Here is a 20172-nt window from a genome sequence, read left to right on the forward strand (position 1 = left end):
TACGATCAGATAAGATTATTTAATAATACACAAAGATTTCAGAGGCTAAAATGGAAATTCGAGAAGCATTATAAAGAAACTAACATTAGCAAAACAATTACTAGAAAGAATACTTATCAATATCTGAACAAAAATTATAATCACATAACCCTTAATTAATTGCACCGTATAATTCAGACTTTTGAGATAGGGTTATTACTTCATCTTTTAACATTCTAAAATTACAAATTCAAGATTATCTATCAGATCCCCTTTAAAGATTTTTTCCAACTTGGACTTTAAATATTATCTTATTTGATTAACGATTAACATGGTTTAGTGGTTAGTTTGTGTTGTTTCCTATTTAAAAAGGTCTCTTTCTCATATCCAAAGGTTGCATTCCGCAGAGTGCTCGTGGATTATTCACATAAAAATTATTTGCAACAAAATTTATGCAAAACATTATTAGGATTCTTTGATCAATGTTTTCTTATTGGAGTAGGCCCCTTTTATTTCTTATATAATAAAGGACTTCGGTCCCAGGCTAGATGGGAAGTTTTCTTACTCCGTTCTTTCCTACTAGTGCCCATCAGAATGGAGAAACTTGTGATCATTTATTATTTTATCTAATATAATATAAGGCTTCGGCTGTTTACCGATTAAAAAAAAAAGTATATCTGCAAAAAAAAATTGGACATATTGTAATGTTTATATCTGCACATATGGTTTTGAAAGAAAAATTTGGGGTAACTAATGTGTATATTTGCAAAAATATTGCACATGTTATACTTAATGTTTATATCTACACATGGTTTTGAAAGTAAAAATCGATGTAATTAATGTGTATATATGCAAAAATATTAGACATGTACTTAATGTTTATATCTGCACATATGGTTTTGAAAGAAAAAATTAGTCTAATTAATGTGTATATCTGTAAAAATATTGGACATGTTGTACTTAATGTTTATATCCGCACATATAGTTTTGAAAGAAAAATTTGGTCTAATTAATGTGTATATTTGCAAAAATATTAGACATGTTGTACTTAATGTTTATATCCGCACATATAGTTTTGAAAGAAAAAACTAGTCTAATTAATGTGTATATCTGCAAAAAGATTGGACATGTACTTAATGTTTATATTTGCACATATGGTTTTGAAAGAAAAATTCGGTTTAATTAATGTGTATATTTGCAAAAATATTGGACATGTTGTACTTATAGTTTTATCTGTACGTATGGTTTTGAAAGAAAAATTTGGTGTAATATTGTTTATATCCTTGTAGGGAGACTGTGCCAATACATGCATGGTTACATCCATGAATTCCATTGTTGGGACAACGTATGGAGCCTTTATATCCAACCATTTCTTATAAGTTGGGGAATATGCTTCATGTTTGCCATGCAAGTGATGAGTCTGCATATGCAATTTTATCACCTTGAAAAACTGTATTTGATCCTACTAGGTGGAAACAATTGATTGTACCCAATCTAATGATAGTTCCATAGGAATTTGTAATCAACCCAACTTAGAAAAAATAAGTCAACTTTAATTTAGCACTTTTAGTCTAATAATCAAACTTTAGTATGTGATGTTTAAGGCATCAATAAAAATGCACCTCAAAATGTTGTGTTTGATTGTGTTGTCATCATTTGAAGTTGGCAATAATCCACAAAGGACATTTCTATGGACAACTAATGGATATAAAAATAAGTTAGCTTATTGAATTCTCTTCCCTCCAATCTATCATTGGCGAAATTAAGGTCTCAGAGAAAAGAGCATTTGGACAAGCTCGTAGGCATCACTTCACTTAGGAAGTTATTTGCAAATTATCCAGCCTTAGAGGAATATTGTCATTGAACACATTGTCATTTAATAGCAAATATGTTTAGGAAAGAAAGATCCCACCTTTAAAATAAACTTTAGAATGACAAACCACTGCATCTACTCCTATCAAGTTTGGATGTTCTTTAGATGCCCAGTTAAAGGTCAATCTAAGAGTTCCCACTTTGGAAGGTTTGTGATATGCATTGCTTCATTTATTATCTATTTTTGGCATACCCTTATAATGGTTGAATTTGAACTTAGTTTTAACTTCAGCCAATCTTTGATATAATCAAACTCATGGTGTCTTTATAAATACATCAATGGTATGACACAATTTGTTCCATGCAAAATGTTCAAGGCAAGAAGCATGGAAAGATTTTCTTTAAGGTCAAATGCAATTTACATGACTTTCCCATTCAATTATCTTTGAATAAGATCCAAAGTTAATGGGAGAAATTTAGAATACCATGCTTAATTCAATGTGCACTTGGCTTCACAATCAGATGGAGGACTTAATAGTTCCATTAAATTCTATAATGCTTATAAATAACATTGCCAATTAAATAGGCTAATAGTAGGGTAGTTCAAATTGCAAATGGAATGCTAAAAATCTAAAAGCACTAAAAATTTCAAATATAAATTGTTGGTGAAGAATTAGAACAAAAATTGTTGAAACATTGTAAAATTAAATCACATTAGCTAGATAATATAAAGAGGTATGTTTTTCATTTTAGTTTAGGTGGGAGATCATATTAGCTACCTTAAACTTGCAAATGAAGATATTTGTACATTTTTCGATCTTACAAAATGCATTTTGAATACCAAATGAGATCAAAATGCATTTTATTTCTATAATAAGCGATGAAGAACCCAAATCAGAAATTGAGTTCCCTCAACTAGCAGACACTAACAATACACCTGATGTAGAAATAGAGAAGAAAGAAACAACCAATTTGAAGATTATCACTAACATATGGAGTTCAATTTTGTGCAAGGTTACTTGATCTAGAATACTACGTGACCTAGCACCTTAGTGAGAAAAGAAATGTGTACAGTTTCAATATTGTTTTGCTAGAGCTAATTACAACACGCCTCCCCATTGAAGGAGTGAATCTCCTTACACTTTTCCTCTAAATCCCCACAAACCTCCTCAATCACCATATTTCTCATGAGGTTCTTTAGAAGATCCTTAATTCCTTGCAGAAAGGGGAAGGGATCACCCCCATCAATGTCAACAATCTCACCTTCCTCCACCATACCTAAAGACTCTCCTAGCTCCAAGGTCCTCTTTGAGAGCTCAATGGGCTCCACAACCCATAGCCTTTCCCCACCAGAAGGCAACTTTGTCACTTCAAACTTCCCAAAAGACTCCTTTATACCATGATCATGTTTCCATTGTTTATCTTTGTCGTTTAATTTTCATAGCTCAAACCAACAAAAAATTATATCTTATGAATTCCCCACAATTGATTTAATAGTGACTCAATGTCTAAACGAAGGTGTCATTCGTAAAACACAACCATTAATCTACCATAGCTAATTGTATTTTTAATTAATTTTAATTTTTTTCTCAATTTCATCATTTAAAGAAAAATTAAAAAATTACCTTCCACTCTTTTAAGTGTTTTCACTGTTTGCCTTTCTTTCTAGATTGCAACATCACATATAAAACAATGAGCTGAAGAAAGAAAATGAGGTATGGTCCTAAAACCGCAACCCACACGTGGGTCATTGGATTGATATGACATTATTAAGATTTGCGAGCATTGTATTTAGAGTTTTTTCTTTCCTCTTATTGATTTTATCCAGCACTCGTTCCTGTCTAAATCTCGCGTGATTTAGAAGCTTTTATTATTACCAACAACCTTCCAGTATCCCTTCTTTTGGACTACCTCACTTTATGCCAAAAACAACATTGATATGTATGATTACTTTCCTAGCCCTTTTCCTATTCATAATAACTCTGTAACTTTAGTTTTCTTGGTTCCAGAATTGTGCGAATTCTCCAGAATTTTCGGTTCCAAGTAAGATTGGAGCTACAACTCAATTTAGCTGTTGGAAGCGAAGTCTTCCTCACACTGAAACCTGGTCATCAAAATGTAAAATAAAATTGCACACAACTCTTCTTGGCCACCATAAAGAAATTAACATATTCCTGAGAAAGCTTCGCACACGCAACATAGAACATTTATTAGATAAAGTATACCGTCTTTTGATCTTAAACATCATTTCCACCTACTTCTAGAGGATAGATTTGGCATACTTTTGAATTTTGGATTTTACCATATAGCTTACACAAGATGTTTACGAATATGATTTGATTTTGGATTGAATGGTACGAATGCAACGCTCAAATTCTACCTCATTACAAGAAATTGGAAATCCTTAAATGCAGATCGCAATTTTTCTAGAAATAATTCCCGACTAAGCCCATGGCCAAAGGAATTCAGATAAAAAATTCTGCCATATCATCGAAAACACGCATCTGTTTTGAAATTAGTAAACCTCTCAATAAACAATATTTTATCCATTTCAGTGACTTATCTGATCATAAAAGCCTTGGCTTGGAATACCTTGGCTTGGCAACAGGTAATGGGAGAGAAACACTTCTAGTATGCATCTTCTTGTTGCAAGGATAAGATGTTTCTATTTTTTATTGAAACTGAGTTGGTTAGTTCAATTTAACATTTTCATTCGTGCGTGAAGATGTGTGGTTCACTTCCTGAATCCAGATGGGGTTTTCCAAACTGCCACCTGAAAAGAAATCCAAATGGTAATTATATAGAAATCATTGCCAACTGTGCCCATGGCAACGGGCTAGAATTGAAAAATTCTACGGAATCATTGAAACAAGTATTTGATTTCAAATTATTAAACCTCTCAATAAACAATGTTTATCCAATCGTAAAAGCCTTGCTTGGAATCCAATGGTTTGGCAACAAGTAATGGGAGAGAAACAGTTCTAGTATACATCTTATCTTGTTCAATTCCAATACAATGATAAGATATTTCCATTTTTTTTATCAAAACTGTTATTGTTCAATTTGATATCTTCATCCTTGTGGGGAAGATGTTTCACGAAAGTTGGGGGTTCTAAACTGCCACCTGAAAAGAACGACACTGACTCTGCCTTCTAGATTCCCAGGCCAGTGTAAGAATATCAATTAATAGAAGCAAAGAGACTATTCAATGCCAACAACCAAGAATACCTCGGCTGAGTTATTGTAACTTTTAAATCCTGGATAAAGCTTTTTGCCAGCAGAAAACCTGCATTGAAAGCGTGAAGAACTTTGTTTGGGTAAGACACAGACATGTTGATGATTAGATCTATGGAGTACCTTGTGAGGATAATCTTCAACTAGTCTATCAAAAGAATAAATGGTTGGTCATCTGCTTTGGGTGCCTGATATATAGCTTTGATTTGGCACGTTCATTCCTGAGAAATGACAATGAAGACATCACCTAGTGACCACTTTTGGCTTGTACCTTTATCTGGTGGGTTGATGACCGCACGTTCAGCAGAAGCCAAACGATAACCTATCACAATTTCCTTTCTTTGCCAACCACGAAGCATAATTTCATAAAAATTCAGCTCTTCCTGATCATAGATATAAAACTCCGCAGGTCTTATGTATAATTCATTGCCCTGTTTTCATTAAACCACAATCAGAAACTTTGTGAAAGTTGTAGCCAAAATTGAGAAGAAAAAATGTTGAGTTGAAAAAAATTCAATTTGGAACAGTTCAAATCATAAGAAACATCACTCTTTTACCTCTTCTGCAAACAACTCTTCCAATACACGATTTATCTGCTTGTCCTCAGCTACCATGGCCAATGCCATACTAACAAGTTCATTGGATAGTACATAATCACTTATTTTAGACACAGACACAAGATTTCTTGTTCTAGAGTCCAAAATTTCACTTATTATAATTGACTTGTCAGAAGCTTGTTGCATTTCACGAATCCAAGAACTGTGAGAGTACCCCAATTGACGAAGCTGAGTTACCTTAGATTCTCTGTAAGGAAGACGCTTTGACTGTAACAAATTTAAACAAATCATCAACCAACCAAGATTATATCGCCAAATTTTTATACTATATTGTATTCAGTAAGTTTTGTAAAATACACCATCTAATAAAGTCATTATGGATATGCATTTTCTAAGAATATTAGGTAGCTTCCAATTAACTTATTGGTCCATGAAAAGTGTTTTTTACTTTAGGTAAGGAAAATATTTCACAATTAACAAGTGCTCCTCTCTCTCTCTCTCTATATATATACATATACTGAACCATGGGCCTAGAGTTGGGGACGGTAACAGGCAGCAGAAATATATACATAGGTCCATGGGGCCAACGTTCTCTGTGGAGCACTGGACTTCATATACATCCATGTCAAACCCAACCATTTATATATAAAACCAGTTAATGAAATGTGTCCCAAAGAAAACAATAACCTGGATATCGCGTATTAGCAAGAGGGTAGCAAGCGAACGGGAATCTGAATGCACAACTGAACCTTCTAAAGACTCATCTGCAAGAATTAAAATCTGGAAATCAGACAACGTATCAGTATACTGTGAATGACAAGGTTTTTTAGATAAAATATTAGTAGCAAATTCACAGTTCTGGCATTTAGGAAAACAATAATTATACAGATAATTAATCTTTAGGATTAACTAGACAAAAAGGAAAGGTATCTATTAATTTTTGTCACAAAATAAATCCAAATATATTAAATAGTCACGACCAGGATCCAAATTACTGAAAATGGTGACATGTTTACAAATATTGACCATCTTCATCCTTCAGGTGTCGGTCCTTTGTAAATAGAGTGCAAGACACAGCTTAACCACAAAAGAGAACTTTTCTAAACCTTCCTAAATTCAGTAAAATCTTAATTTTAATCTTTTTCACTTAGGCTGGTCTCTGAGCAAGTTAGCTGCCTGCTAACACACAATATAAAACCCTGAAACAAAACAAACTAAGTTTCAATTCTGTAATATTTATCCCTTTAAAGATTTGAATAGTCTGAGCACTTGATGGGTGTTGTACATTTAGCATGGACAAATATAACCTACCATAATGTGATATCTAATAAGTCAATTTGGCAATATTCCATGTATGATGTCAATACAAGTGATAGTGACTAATGTACTTGAAGAGTCAAGATATCCTTAGTGCACAACAAAACAGAAGAGATATGTTATAATTATCTACACCAGCGTAGTCCATGATGATGATGACCTTATAGTCAACAATCATGGTGTTTATGTGATGGGGATAAATTGAAGGAATCTGTACTAGTTACATAATCATGTTACCTTAACCTCAAACTAATCGGTACCAATTGCTGCATGGCCAGTAATTATAATTTTAAATCACAAATAAGGAATTCTGAAAGAAGCATAAAATAGATTAAACATAACACGAGTCAGCCAAGGGAAAAAATTCACTATATTGTTATATTCCATGCACAAATAAAGCTATTTGCAGAAACATGTCATACATTGGCAAGACTAGGATGCAAAATCAACATGCTTTAGCTTTGCGTCTCAAGGAAGGTGTGGTTCAAAAGCTATCTATGCCTTCCATTATTAAGAGACTTGCTACCATTCAGCTAGCTGCACACTATTTATCCAATTCTCAGCTTCTTTTCTTGAACCGTCCCAGATTGTAACTAGATATTGCTTCCAAAGTTTCACTATTTTCTAAAATTAAACCAGAAGACAAAAATCTCATGGGCAACTAGAATCAAGGTGTTTTGTAGAACCTGTCTACATCATTCATAAATAGTTGGAATTCGTTATCTAATGAATTTCTTGTTGCAGTAATTAATGTTGGAGTTGGGATATTCTAGCATCCAAAAGTTCCAGATGCCCAGCTTCAACATCAAGTAGCATATAACATTTAGAAAAGTCACACGACAGTTTACCAGAGTAAAAAGCATCAAAACTTCAAGCTGATTAGATATGATCCATTGGCATTCAAGGACTAATCAGTTTGTGAAAACCTTTTAAGCTTTATCTGTTAAGCTACACAATGATCTACTCTACAGTAAATGCACATAATCCTAAAAATTTCACCCTGTCAAAGAGATTGGAACCTATTTTTCAAAGAGAGAGAGAGAGACTTTGTCCCAGACTATCAAAGTTGTCATGGTGAGACAATCCATCATGGACGACTAGAGCTACACATTGAGGTCAAGGTAAAAATTTTGCAAATGGGAAAGATCAATCTCCAAATATTCAAAGTGGTATTTAATGGAAATGACAAAATGTTCCTCATATAAGCAAAAATTTAGTGCTAATTGAGAAGAATGATAAATGAATCATAATCCCACAAAAATCATACTGAAACACCAACAACATCCAAACATATGATCTGTAAAAGTTAGAGAATGACAACATTCTAATGCATAAGAATTTGAAAATTGCCAAGTATTAAAGCTAAAGCTAGTTGATTTTCATTCAACCAAAAACTATCACAGACAAGGGAGAGCACCAAGGTGTAAGTTTGAATTGGAAAGGTAATCAGCATCATAAGGGTTAGAATTTCAACATGATCTTGGCATCAACAACTCTTGTGCAACAATGGGAGTTATCAGAGAGGAGCTTGTTGATAGAAGACCAGGTGCTCTACCACTAAAACCATCCAAGAAAAGCTTACAACTCTTTGAATAAGTTATTTCTATGAATATTACCCCTAAATAACTCTTCCAAAACATGTACACAGAGAAAAAATTAGTTCCAGCAATTATGTATTCCATCTACAATTAAATTCAAATTATTGAGAACTCTGCCAAAAGGACAATAGTTCCATGTCTGTATTTTCTTCTGCAAAACTGTTTGACCATATGAATCAAATCACAGCAATGTTCAGAATTAGCTTGTAAACTAGTGTACAAAGAACCCAAAATCACAAGGATGCATCTAAGACACTATATTTATGCTGATTTGCAGTCCGCTGACTCTGCTGGATAAATACACCCGAGAAGTTCGAGTCAATTGTACATTCAAGGATGTGAAAATAGATAAAACGTGAAATTTGGCCATAATTGATATCATTGCAGCCATAATATGGATGCCCTCCAAAGGTTGCTTGGTAAGAAAATAACCTTCCATCCTCAATACAAAGAGAGAACATTCTGAGTAGGGTGACCAGAATAAGAAGCGAAACATAGAGTTAGCCTAGGTACATCATTAGTCCCTGATGCATAAGACATCAATATACAAAACACTTAAGCCTTTCATAACTTTTCCACAGTAATAAAGTACGATATAGCATATTGTGAAGCCTTTTTATATGACTTGAGAAATATAATAGAAAATTACAGCATAACATTTCTCAGTACAATTATCGAAAATTCTTACTGAATCAAATGTTTCTAGTGGAAGACTCTCAAGATGGCGGCGGATAACAGCATTCCCCTCCCTATGAACAAGTGTAATATTTTCCAGCCCAGATAGATCGAGGCCACCATCAAGTAACTTCTTTTCTCTGTCTTCCTCAGGCACCTCATTAAACATCCACAGCTCTGACCCCGTTGCCAACAGAGCCTCAAGCACCTGCAAAACAAAATTATTGCTAGCGATTTCAATAAAATGGACAAAAAGATTGAATGACAACAAAAAAGATGGTAAACTGTCTATTAGTTATTAGGCCTCAAATTCTTTTAAATAGCATAAGTTGAAAGAAAAAACATGAAAAGTTGGAGCAATTAGAGAACAAACTATATTTGATGATAGCGAACGGAACCCACTTTTTAACATATTGAGCATAGAAATGCTGTCAAAATATTCCAATCAAATGTAATTATTGTGCTTCACATAGTATAATGTAATTATTGTGCTTTGCATAGTATAGTGGCATAGCCTACTCTCTTACCATAATCATATCATCAATGTCACGACGCCAGCCACAGAAAAGGATCTTCTCTGGAAACTTGGGAGGAATAAAGACTTTGGGTAGATAGCCCCTTCGTACCTGCAGATTATTGGACAAGATAAGAAAAATGATTCATGGCCCATCACAACAAGAGCTGACCTTGACCATATTATGATTTTTCAATTTTGTATCTTTTTTATTTGCACTTGTATGCTTGTGTTTCTTAACTCTTTTCTGATTAGAAATTTATGTAATTTCTTAAATTATATAAGAGCAAGAAATCAGATTGCAAGAATGGCCGGTGGTCAAAGTTTAGTAAGTGGGAAAGGAAACAATAAATACAGAACTGATCTAGGATCTCCTTTATGAAACATAGGACAAGGATTTCACAAGTTCCAAGAGGTGGGGGTATATTTGGAGGTGTAATTTCTGTAACTTACCAAAAACTAGCTCACATTCTTGAGTGAAACATCACTTTACGGGCCCTGCTAATAAAGGGATGGGAATGTGTAAAGGCTTAGATCTGAAGGGGCTGTCTTCCACACAAATAACAGTATTCATAAAAGAACAAGAAGGGGCTGATCCAGTGGTTCTAAGAGAAAAACAGCGTGTTTATACTGGCAGACAGAAAAAACAATGACTTTAACCACTGATACAATAGTGACCTCCTAACATACCTTTTTTCTTAAACCCTCTACGGAAGATGAAGCACAAATTACTACCTGCAAAAGATGTTCATTTAAGAAGGCATTTAAAATGGAGGCAAGAGATATTGTTGAACGGAACATTGCACATTGCCTCTATGCCAATGATCTTCCTTTCAACTTGATGAGATCGCCACATTGGAGGGAAATGGTATCAACAATCAATAGTGCACCTCCTGGTCTCAGAACTCCTGGGTTTGAAAAGATGTGTGCCACCTTATTGCAAAGAAAGAGGAATGCTATAGAGACCTCCCTTCAGCCAATTAGAGATTTTTGGATTAAGTGTTTCTATTATTTTTTATGGATGAAGAGACAGCAAAAACCATCCATTGATTACTGTTATAGCAGTGTCCCCAAAAGAGGCAATATGTTTTAGGGTAGTTGATTGTGAAGGGGAAGTGAAAGATGCGGAGTTCATTTCTAGAATTCTCATTAAGTTCATCGAGATGGTGAGTAATGAGGATGCGGTCTAGGTAATTATGGACAATGCAAAAAATTGTAGGGGTGCAAGTGCTTTGGTTAAGTCAAGAAATGAGCACGTGTTTTGGACACTATGCATTGTATGCTCCCTCAACTTGGTGATGCAACAAATTGGCACTAAAATAGAGTGGGTAAAAACAAATATATGAAAAGGGCAAGGAGAGATCTAGCTGATTGTGACGAACCACCAAGTGTCACAAGCGAAGTTCAGATCTTTCTCGAGATTGGAGTTTTAAGTTTAATTTATTTATTTAATTTTATTTGTCATTCAATATGAATTTTTAGATTTGTTTAATAATTATTATTAATTTCATGTGTTATTTACATATTGTTATTAACATACTATTAACATATGATCCTAGGTTGCTGAGACCCTATTTGCATTTCTTACAATTGTTATAACTTTTGAAGGTGAGAGAGGCATCGAGTCAAATGGCTATTTCAATTGCAACCAATGGGGTGTATGAAAGGCTTCAAATTAAGAGAGGACCTAAAAGGTCAAGTCATTGGTCTTTGATGACAATTGATGGGCCCATGTGGAATATCTATTGAAATTCACCAAGACTATCATGGCTATGCCCCAATTTGTTAATACAAATGCACCTTGTTTAGAAGATGCCAATGTTGGCATGGACATTAAGGTAAAGAAAGTAAAATTGGCAACACAAAAACATGAGAATGACCTCATAGAATGTGAAACCTTTCACAAAAAAGAGGAATCAATCATTCATCATTGTTGGGAAAAGATGACCATTCCATTGCACCTTCTTGCATATTCCCTATCTCCAGGGTAGACTCTTCCAAGATCAAGAAAAGAAGAAAGAACTTAGGAAAGAATATGGCATGTTTATCTCAGGAAGAAATCATAGTCCAATAGTTATTAATGACCAATTCAACATGGATGTGTCACATGGTGATACCTCCATGGTCAAGCTTTTGTGTGCCTCCAACTTCTAGCAATCAAGATCCTCTCACAAGTAAATATTTTTGGTTCTTTTTTACCATTTTTATTCTACAATTTAGTACTTCACATTTTTATTTTCAAATTTGTTGGTTTCTATCCAAGTTGAAAGTCCTTCCACTCAATGAAATTGGAGCACATACTCTTTTATGCATGTAATGAAGCATAACCAATTAGGTTCAAAACAAGTTAAAGACTTGGTTTATATTCATTCTAATTTGCATCTTCTATCACTTGAGGATCCCCACTATAAGATGGGGCAGCAAAGCTCTAGGATGTAGCCTCTGAGTGTGCCAACTTGGACGCAACCATTGAGGATCTCACTACACTCACTATGGCTAATGATGACGACATCCTTATACATGGAGCATCTAGTGTGAGTGGAACTACTCTAGGTTCAAATGATCTTGAACTTGCAACAGCTGAAAATGAAGATCCAATAGATTAATTTTTTTATAATTTTTTGATGATTGATGAATCAACTACATTTTGTTATAGTAATGATTTTTATTGGAATCGAGAACATGGAGATATATGACATGGTTTATTTGCATATTTTTGAACTATAAATTGGCATTTAATATTATCTTTGGCATTTGGCACTGATCAATGATGAAGCATAATAACAATAAAATGATTTGAAATTGTATACTTCTTTAAGTTTGCCAAAAGATCATGTCTTCCTACACTACCTATTATTCCTTTGCCTGGCTATTTAACTAATCTCAAATCAACTATGTACAAAAGCTCATCAGAGATTTCTTGTGGTCAGATGGTAAAGGTACTAAGAAAAGGCATGCAATCAAATGGGATTGGTGCATTGGGAGTAAGGAGCAAGGAGAGTTGGGGCAAGGCATAGCATTAGTTGTTAAATGGATCTTGAAAGCTACCCAAGGCAATGAACTTTGGAATATTCTGGTTAGAAATTATATCTATAGAGCTACTCCAGTAAATGCTAAATCATGGAAAGGGCTCCACATCAATGATCTTCTTTTAAAAAAGATAGAGTTGAAGGTTTATGATTCCTTGCTACTTCAATCCATTCGGAAGAACTGGGACGAGGTAAGACACCTTATTGCAGGTAATGGGGCCTTTGATCAGAGCCAAAGAATATACAGGGAGAAGTCTATATGGTGGAATTTCTCCAATGAAGACAAGCATCTTGTCTTATTGCAAGGGTGTTTGGCTAGGAAGTGGAATAGCCTTGGCATTAGCATCTTTAGTGACATCATTCTTGAGGGTGAGTTGATTAGCTGGTAGGAGTTCGTACTCAGATTTGGCATCCCATCCTCCCAATGGATAAGGTACTCCATTCTAAAGGAAGCATGTATTGCTCCTAACCTCCCTGAGTCTTGTGGCGAGGTCTCTAATAGGCTCCCCTTCTTGAGATGATCAGACGATGCCCCTTGCACTCCACAAAAGCCAAACTTGTATATAACCTTCTCTTCGGAACCAATGCTATATTCAAATATTTGAATGCCAATTGGAACCTCAACCTCAATCCCCAAAGCTAAACATTTGTTAAGAATATGTCATATCCTTGTTGAACCTAAGATTTTGTACTTCATATGGCACTTTCTTCTACACAGATTACCTATTCTTAAGCCTAATGAAGAACCAAATATTTGTTCTTATTGCCAATGATGTGAATCTATCGTACATGTCTTTATTATTGTACTTTTGCAAAAGAAATTTGGAGACTTTTGGTTTATCTCAGAATTGTAAAGTATCCATCTTTCAAGTTATCTTTGGGAAATATTTAAGAGTTGACAAAAGATGTAATTATTTCTGGTCTATTCTCTCCCCTCATACTGTGGCATATCTGGATGCTTAGGAATGAGGATATAATCATTGGTAGAGATAGATTTCCTACTGAGTCATTGTGATAGCATATTTCATAACATTTCAATACAGGTTATCATGGTGATGGAGGTCAAAGAGCACAAATTGTTGAACATCATCAATGCATACTCTCCACCTTCAAAAGTAAAGGGGTATCCTATCAATTTTCAACTAAAACAAGGCAGACTTTGTCTGTACTCTCAGCCAACTTAGAGAGAAAATTAAGAAAGAGAAAAGTGTACACTCCAATGTTGCTCCCTCTATAGAAATAGCATGCAGCTATGGCAGCACCTACCACTATAACACACCCATCATTGTAGCAAGCACTACTCCCACACTCCCTGTGCTACCTTGTGAACCTTGGATGAGAAACCCATGAAATGAGATCACATAGGATGGTAAAAGACTGAAATGGGCAGATGGGCCCATGCCTTAGACTACTTGGTTTTGAACTATATAGTACTTCATATTTTGAAACTTTGTAAATATGGTCAGCCCAATGATATATATGGACTCTTTTCTATAAAGGTGTAGTGCCTCCCATGTTTGCATTCTGTTCAATGGTTATTTTGACCTGAGATATACTTTGATGAATTTTGCATGTTTATTTGAATATTGAGCCGCTTCGATGACTTTACACTTTTGACTACCTATATCATAACTGCAAGATGTTAGATAATGTTGCTATTCAGTTTGATCATATCTACATGACGATGCTAGTGATGTGACATGATATGCTTTATGATGATACGTGGTTTATTTTGTGTTTGGACATGGATTATAGGTTATGTATTTATTTGTGGATATTGATAAGCAGGAGATAATTTCCACAAGAAGTCAAATTGTGATATTGCTATTAGGATTTAACTATGTAGTTTATAAGTCAAACAAATTGACCCGTGTTTCATGAGTAGTGATTCAACATGAGTACATCTCTCATGAGAATAAATGGAACACTTAGCACTCATTGGATCTAGGCAATGCTCATAGAGGTGAAGAACTGGGACTTCTCGGGAGGTCACCCATCCCAGTACTACTCCATCCTAAGCGTGCTTAACTACGGAGTTTCCTCCATGGTTAAACCCACTCTGCTTGAACCTTATTTGCAAAACCTTTACCAAGCGTTGCACCTTATGAACCATTCATTAGAAAGCCCCTTAAGTTCATCAATTGATAAGTAGGAGATTATTTCCACAATAAGTCAAATTGTGATATTGCTATTAGGATTTAACTGTGTAGTTTATAAGTCAAACACATTGACCCATGTTTCATGAGTAGTGATTCAACATGAATCCATCTCTCATGAGAATACACTTAGCATTCATTGGATCTAGGTGATGCTCACAAAGGTGAAGCACTAGAACTTCCTAGGAGGTAACCCATCCCAGTACTGCTCCAGCCTAAGCGCGCTTAACTACGGAGTTTCCTCCATGGTTAAACCCACTCTACTTGAACCTCATTTGCAAAACCTTCACCAAGTGTTGCACCTTATGAACCATTCATTAGAAAGGCCCTTAAGCTCATCAATTGATAAGTAGGAGATAATTTCCACAGCAAGTCAAATTGTGATATTGCTATCAGGATTTAACTGTGTAGATGGATATTGTTGTACTCCATTTGGCGCACCTTTATGTTGTCGATATCTATCTTTTACCTTCAAGAGATATAAGCTCAAGTGATGTATAATGATTATTTAAATGATTTAATTTTCCTTATCATGTGATTATATGGTGTTATGTTGTACTACACCATTGCTATGCGTGGATTGCCCATTGGTGCTAGTACAAAGTGGTAACGGAGTCGTAGTCGCTTTCTTGCGAGATCTACACAATGTCATGTTCTCCTTCTTGTGCTTAATTGTCTTCATGCGCTTCAACTATTTATATATCGATTATATGCACTTGATGTTTGTTGTTTGACGAAATAGGTACCACTAAGTTGCCGATTCGGGTTTGGGGACGGATTTAGGTTCGAGGTTCGGGTTTGTGGGTTTGGGCAAATTGTTTTTCCCCATTTGGGTTCGTGGGTGGGTTTGTGAGTATATATATATATATATATATACACACACACACATATACATATGCAAAAAGAAAAAAGAAACTCGCAGAGTTGTAAAGCTAACTTACTAAGTCATTTCATAATATGAATATATCAATGTTACTTGATTATTGATCAATGCCAAATGTCAAAGATAAACATTAAATACTCGCTCATTAATCTATGTTAATGTTGTAAATAAAATCATACATTGAATTACTAAAATGCAAAATGGAATTTCAAAACATAGACTACTTCATCAGATTGATAGATAATAAATCACAATTTAATAAAGTTTGAAACAAGGTGATAAATCATAAATGAGTAAATGAAAAATGTTTAAACATAGTGTATCAAAGATGCAAATGCCCTTCGAGGGTCAAATGGGTCATCAAAATATGAGGGATCAATGGCTTCATCCTCATCTATATCATTTTCCTCATCATTGGAACCCAAACCGATTCCACTAGCCCCAGATGCAACCACATCCTTCTCCTCGTCCTCCTCAACATCTAGCAAGGCAATTCTAGATATATCCTAGACAGTCATATCCAAGTCAAAAGTCTCGAGTAGTACATCCCACAACTTCTCTGGTCCCTTCTTATATCCTTGATCCTTGCATAATAGGAGGCGCTAGTTGTTGTGAATAAATACCAAGTCCTCCACTTTCTTTGAACCCAATCGGTTATGCTTCACTGAGTGGATAAAGGAGTATGTACTCCAATTCCACTCAATAGTAGAAGAGCTCGCAACCTAGACAGACAACCAACACAATTTTTAAAAATTAGAAATTGTAATTTTACAATACAATAGGAATTTAAGAGTGCTAATTCAACAAGCTAAGTGACCATAAGAAAAGGAAAAAAACTTAAATAAATACTTGTGACAAGATCTTAATGGCAAGACGTTGGAGGTACATGTAACTTTGCCCATGTCGATACCACCATCCAATGGCATCCATTCTACTTTGGTCATTGATTGCATCAGGGTCTACATTTTTTCCTGAGACAAAATCTACACACTCTCTCCTAACATTTGATGCCACATCAGGATCACAAAAGAGCCTGCTAAATACCCTCTTATACCCAGTAGAAATTTCAAGATCTCTGTATGGTGCCACTCTACCAAGAATAGAAAGTATCTCACCGCTATAATATTTGGGAGAAAGTGCATATGTGTAAAGGTGTAGTCACCTTGTTCCAGCAATGTAGAACAATTTTCTTCACCTTATATAGTACAAGGTATCCTCAGGATCCTGCTCTCTCCTCTGAATAACTTGGGCTGTCAAATGATGTACATGTAAGTTATCTTGATGTAGTGTTAATAACTTAATAACTTAATTAAAATAAAAAATAAAAATCTCTCAATAAACAAGGATAAAGTATTGTATAAAAATTTAAACTTACTCATTTCATTCTTTCTAGCATGGAGTCCATGGCATCATATATGTCCCCCAAACAAGGTTCATTAGTGTCGGCATACCGAAGCATAGAGATGATGGGCTCGGTGAGTTCTAGTGCATATTCCACCCTATTCCAAAAATCATCACTCAAGATCAAATCCTTCACAGTTTTAGCCCTTTCTGTATTGGCTTGCTTCCATCCACCCCATTTGTTGCTAATAACCAGTTGACAGAATGCTTCTTTCAGCCTCACAAGTCATCTAAGGACGATTGTGTGTGGAGCAAACCTTGTTTCAGCAACCTATTACCATGTTAATTCAAAGAAACAAATTGTAAGTTAATATAATAACACATTTCAAATATCAAATATGTAAACAACACAAAAATTTAAAAATATGTACTAAATTATGTAAAGTATGACACAAATATTAAAATGATAAATGAAGCTAAATAAAGTTTAAAATTTACCTTCAATAATTCCAAGCAGGAGAAAGTTCTAAAAATTGCTTATGACTTATGGTGGTTTGTCACAAACATTTGGATCTGCTCACCCTCATACACTTTTTTCACCCATTCAATTTGGGTGCCAATTGCTTCCATCACCAAGTTCAAGGAGTGCTCATATCCAAAAGATATGCTCATATCGTGCTTCTACCAAAGCACCTGCAGCTTTACAAACTTTAGCATTGTCCATTATTACTTGGACAACATTGTCAACTCCCACAGACTCTATGGATTCAATGAGAAGTTTGGCAAAAAAAAATTGCATCCTTTACCTGCCCTTCACAATCAACTGCCTTCAAAAACATTGGATAGTTTTTGCAATCTTTCCATCCATCAGAGATAATGCTCAACCCAGTTTGGATTCAAGAATCTGTTATTGGTTTGAGGAGGTTTTCTACATTCTTTCTCTCATTATGCAATATGGTGGTTCTCAACTTTTCATATCCAGGGGCTCGGTAACCACGAGGTGCTTCACTTATTGCTTGCACCATCTCTCTCCAATAAGGTGATCTCACTAGATTGAATGAAACACCATTCGTAATGAGGCAATGCCCAATCTTTATGTCAGCAATTTCTCTCTTTTCATTTTCAAATGCCTTATCTAATGGGCCTCTCTTGTGGAATGGGGGTGTTTCTATTTCATCTTCATCCACAGATGTGGTAGGTAATAAGGGATGTGGTCTAGTGGTTGTTTAAGAGGATGGTGTTGGTGTTGTTGGTTCCCAAAACCGCAGATTGGAATCCTACAAGCCTTGTCTGCTCGATGCTAGGATATCCAACTGGTTAAGGCCAACCTGACAGGATTGATCAATGCGATCCAAATCCCCTGCGCTTCCGACTCTGCAGAACCGAGGTGGGTGTACCTAATCCTGGACAACAACCTTAAATCCAAGATGCTTAAAGAAAATTGGTCAGAACGCGAATACAACACAAGCTTTCAAAATGACAAGAATTATAGAAAGCTTTTATCCTACAAATTATGAATTGAGAATAAATGATTGTATAAATGTGATAATGTTTTAAATATAAAATAATTATAAATTAATGCAACAAATGAATATATTTATTCCTCAAAGGAAAGAAATGAAACAATTGTTAGCATATGGATTATGAATCAAGAGTAAAAGACAAGTGCTTAATTAAATGGGCAATCAGAGTCAATATTATAAATTGAAACGTACAACTTTATAAAGTTCAATATATTTAAACTATAAATAGATTAATAATCCAAACGCCACGAATCAATTATACAAATGCAATTTTAAACTAGTCTAGGATGCACTTTAACTCCTATGGAGACAAACTAGACATAAATACGGAAACAATTAAATATTTCACAATATCTATGTTTTTCAAGTTTAAAATGCAATAATGACCCAGTCCACTTGTCGAAATTTTAAAATATTTATAGAAAATAAATAAAATATTTATAAAGGACACAATTTTATTAATAATTTAAAACTCTAATGCAAATAAATTAAAATAAATATTTCTTACTGCTCCGGAAATAAAATTGTACTGGAGACACTCCTAACGGATGATCCATCCAATATAGTTCGACTCCAGAATTGCACAAGAATTCATTCGATAATCCACCATCCATAGGCTTAGTTCAAAAAATCACTTCTTTACCAATAGAAAAATATAATATATCATAAGTGCCTCCGAATATATATAATTTTAGAAATATGAATATGAATCATGTCTATCATGTTTTACATCTCTATTTATAAGTATTCGAAAGGTATTAAAACTAAATCTGAGGAAACACACCTCTTCAGATTTCTTAATATAATCACAACTGCCCATTAACAAAATATGTTTTGACAACTTAGCATGTAATTATCTGGAAGTATTGGTCAGTTTCATCTTCCCCATATTAAGATAGCATTTAGTTTTTACTTAGAAAGTAACGATGCAAATTTAGGAGGCTTAGAATGACAATGTGATTATTTTTGATATCGTTAACTTTGAGAAACTCAGACCCTTTAAATTCTCCTCATCCTTGGTGCAGAGAAGGCCTTTGAACTCCATGCCTGAGAATCGATTTCATCGTTGTCTCCAAATATCTATTCACACTTGCAAAAGATAAGAAACAACGTAAGATATCAATGATCTATTAATGATTTATGATTGTTAATACGAAATCTTCTGCTCAATAGGTCCTGATAATATATTTGATCTCCATATATTTTCTTTTCTAGGTAAACATCCAGGGGTTACTTGACTTGGAATGCTCTTGTCTCTTCAACAATTACAGCTATCACCAGATAGTGAATATTATGATGAGTTTTCATTTTTTATGGCATTCTTTCATTTTCCAAATCATTTCATCAATATTATATGTTGCCCAATAATTACAAACTCAATCAACCTTTGATGAATCGGCACAAAGATGACCATGTAGTACTTCTGCTCTTGAACAAAAAAGCTTAGCCTTTTCTTGTGAGAGTTCGAATGCATGGAAAGGGCCCCTATCCACAAGATCCAAAAAGCTGGCACATCTTCCATATCTCTTAGTGCATGAAGTCTGTGAGATCCAA

At 34.7% G+C, this 20172-nt stretch overlaps 1 protein-coding gene and 1 long non-coding RNA gene across 7 annotated transcripts in view; both read right to left on the reverse strand.

Moving 5' to 3' along the window:
* Nucleotides 1-4654: 4654 nt before the first annotated feature.
* Nucleotides 4655-20172, reverse strand: part of LOC149538764 (ion channel protein) — a 211838-nt gene continuing 196320 nt past the window's right edge. For 3 of the 6 annotated variants that reach the window (XM_089800087.1, XM_089800089.1, XM_089800086.1), the window contains 5 exons: nt 9700-9798; nt 9186-9380; nt 6270-6362; nt 5583-5849; nt 4655-5456 (listed from right to left, as the gene is read on the reverse strand). In XM_089800087.1, coding sequence (XP_089656213.1) covers nt 5241-5456; nt 5583-5849; nt 6270-6362; nt 9186-9380; nt 9700-9798 — 870 coding nt within the window. In that variant the 3' untranslated portion in view covers nt 4655-5240. Of the gene's footprint in view, nt 5457-5582; nt 5850-6269; nt 6363-8546; nt 9022-9185; nt 9381-9699; nt 9799-20172 lie in introns of those variants that run through there. The other 3 variants (XM_089800088.1, XM_089800091.1, XM_089800090.1) reach the window with 3 other exon arrangements.
* Nucleotides 15988-16739, reverse strand: LOC149538765 (uncharacterized). The gene is made up of 2 exons (XR_016355846.1): nt 16604-16739; nt 15988-16476 (listed from the first exon to the last, which is right to left on the reverse strand). It is a non-coding gene; the product is annotated as an uncharacterized LOC149538765 (long non-coding RNA).

The sequence above is a fragment of the Cupressus sempervirens genome, chromosome 9 (genome assembly GCF_028749045.1).
Source record: "Cupressus sempervirens isolate cs-2001-9-10 chromosome 9, ASM2874904v1, whole genome shotgun sequence".
In the NCBI taxonomy this organism is placed as follows: Eukaryota; Viridiplantae; Streptophyta; class Pinopsida; order Cupressales; family Cupressaceae; genus Cupressus; species Cupressus sempervirens.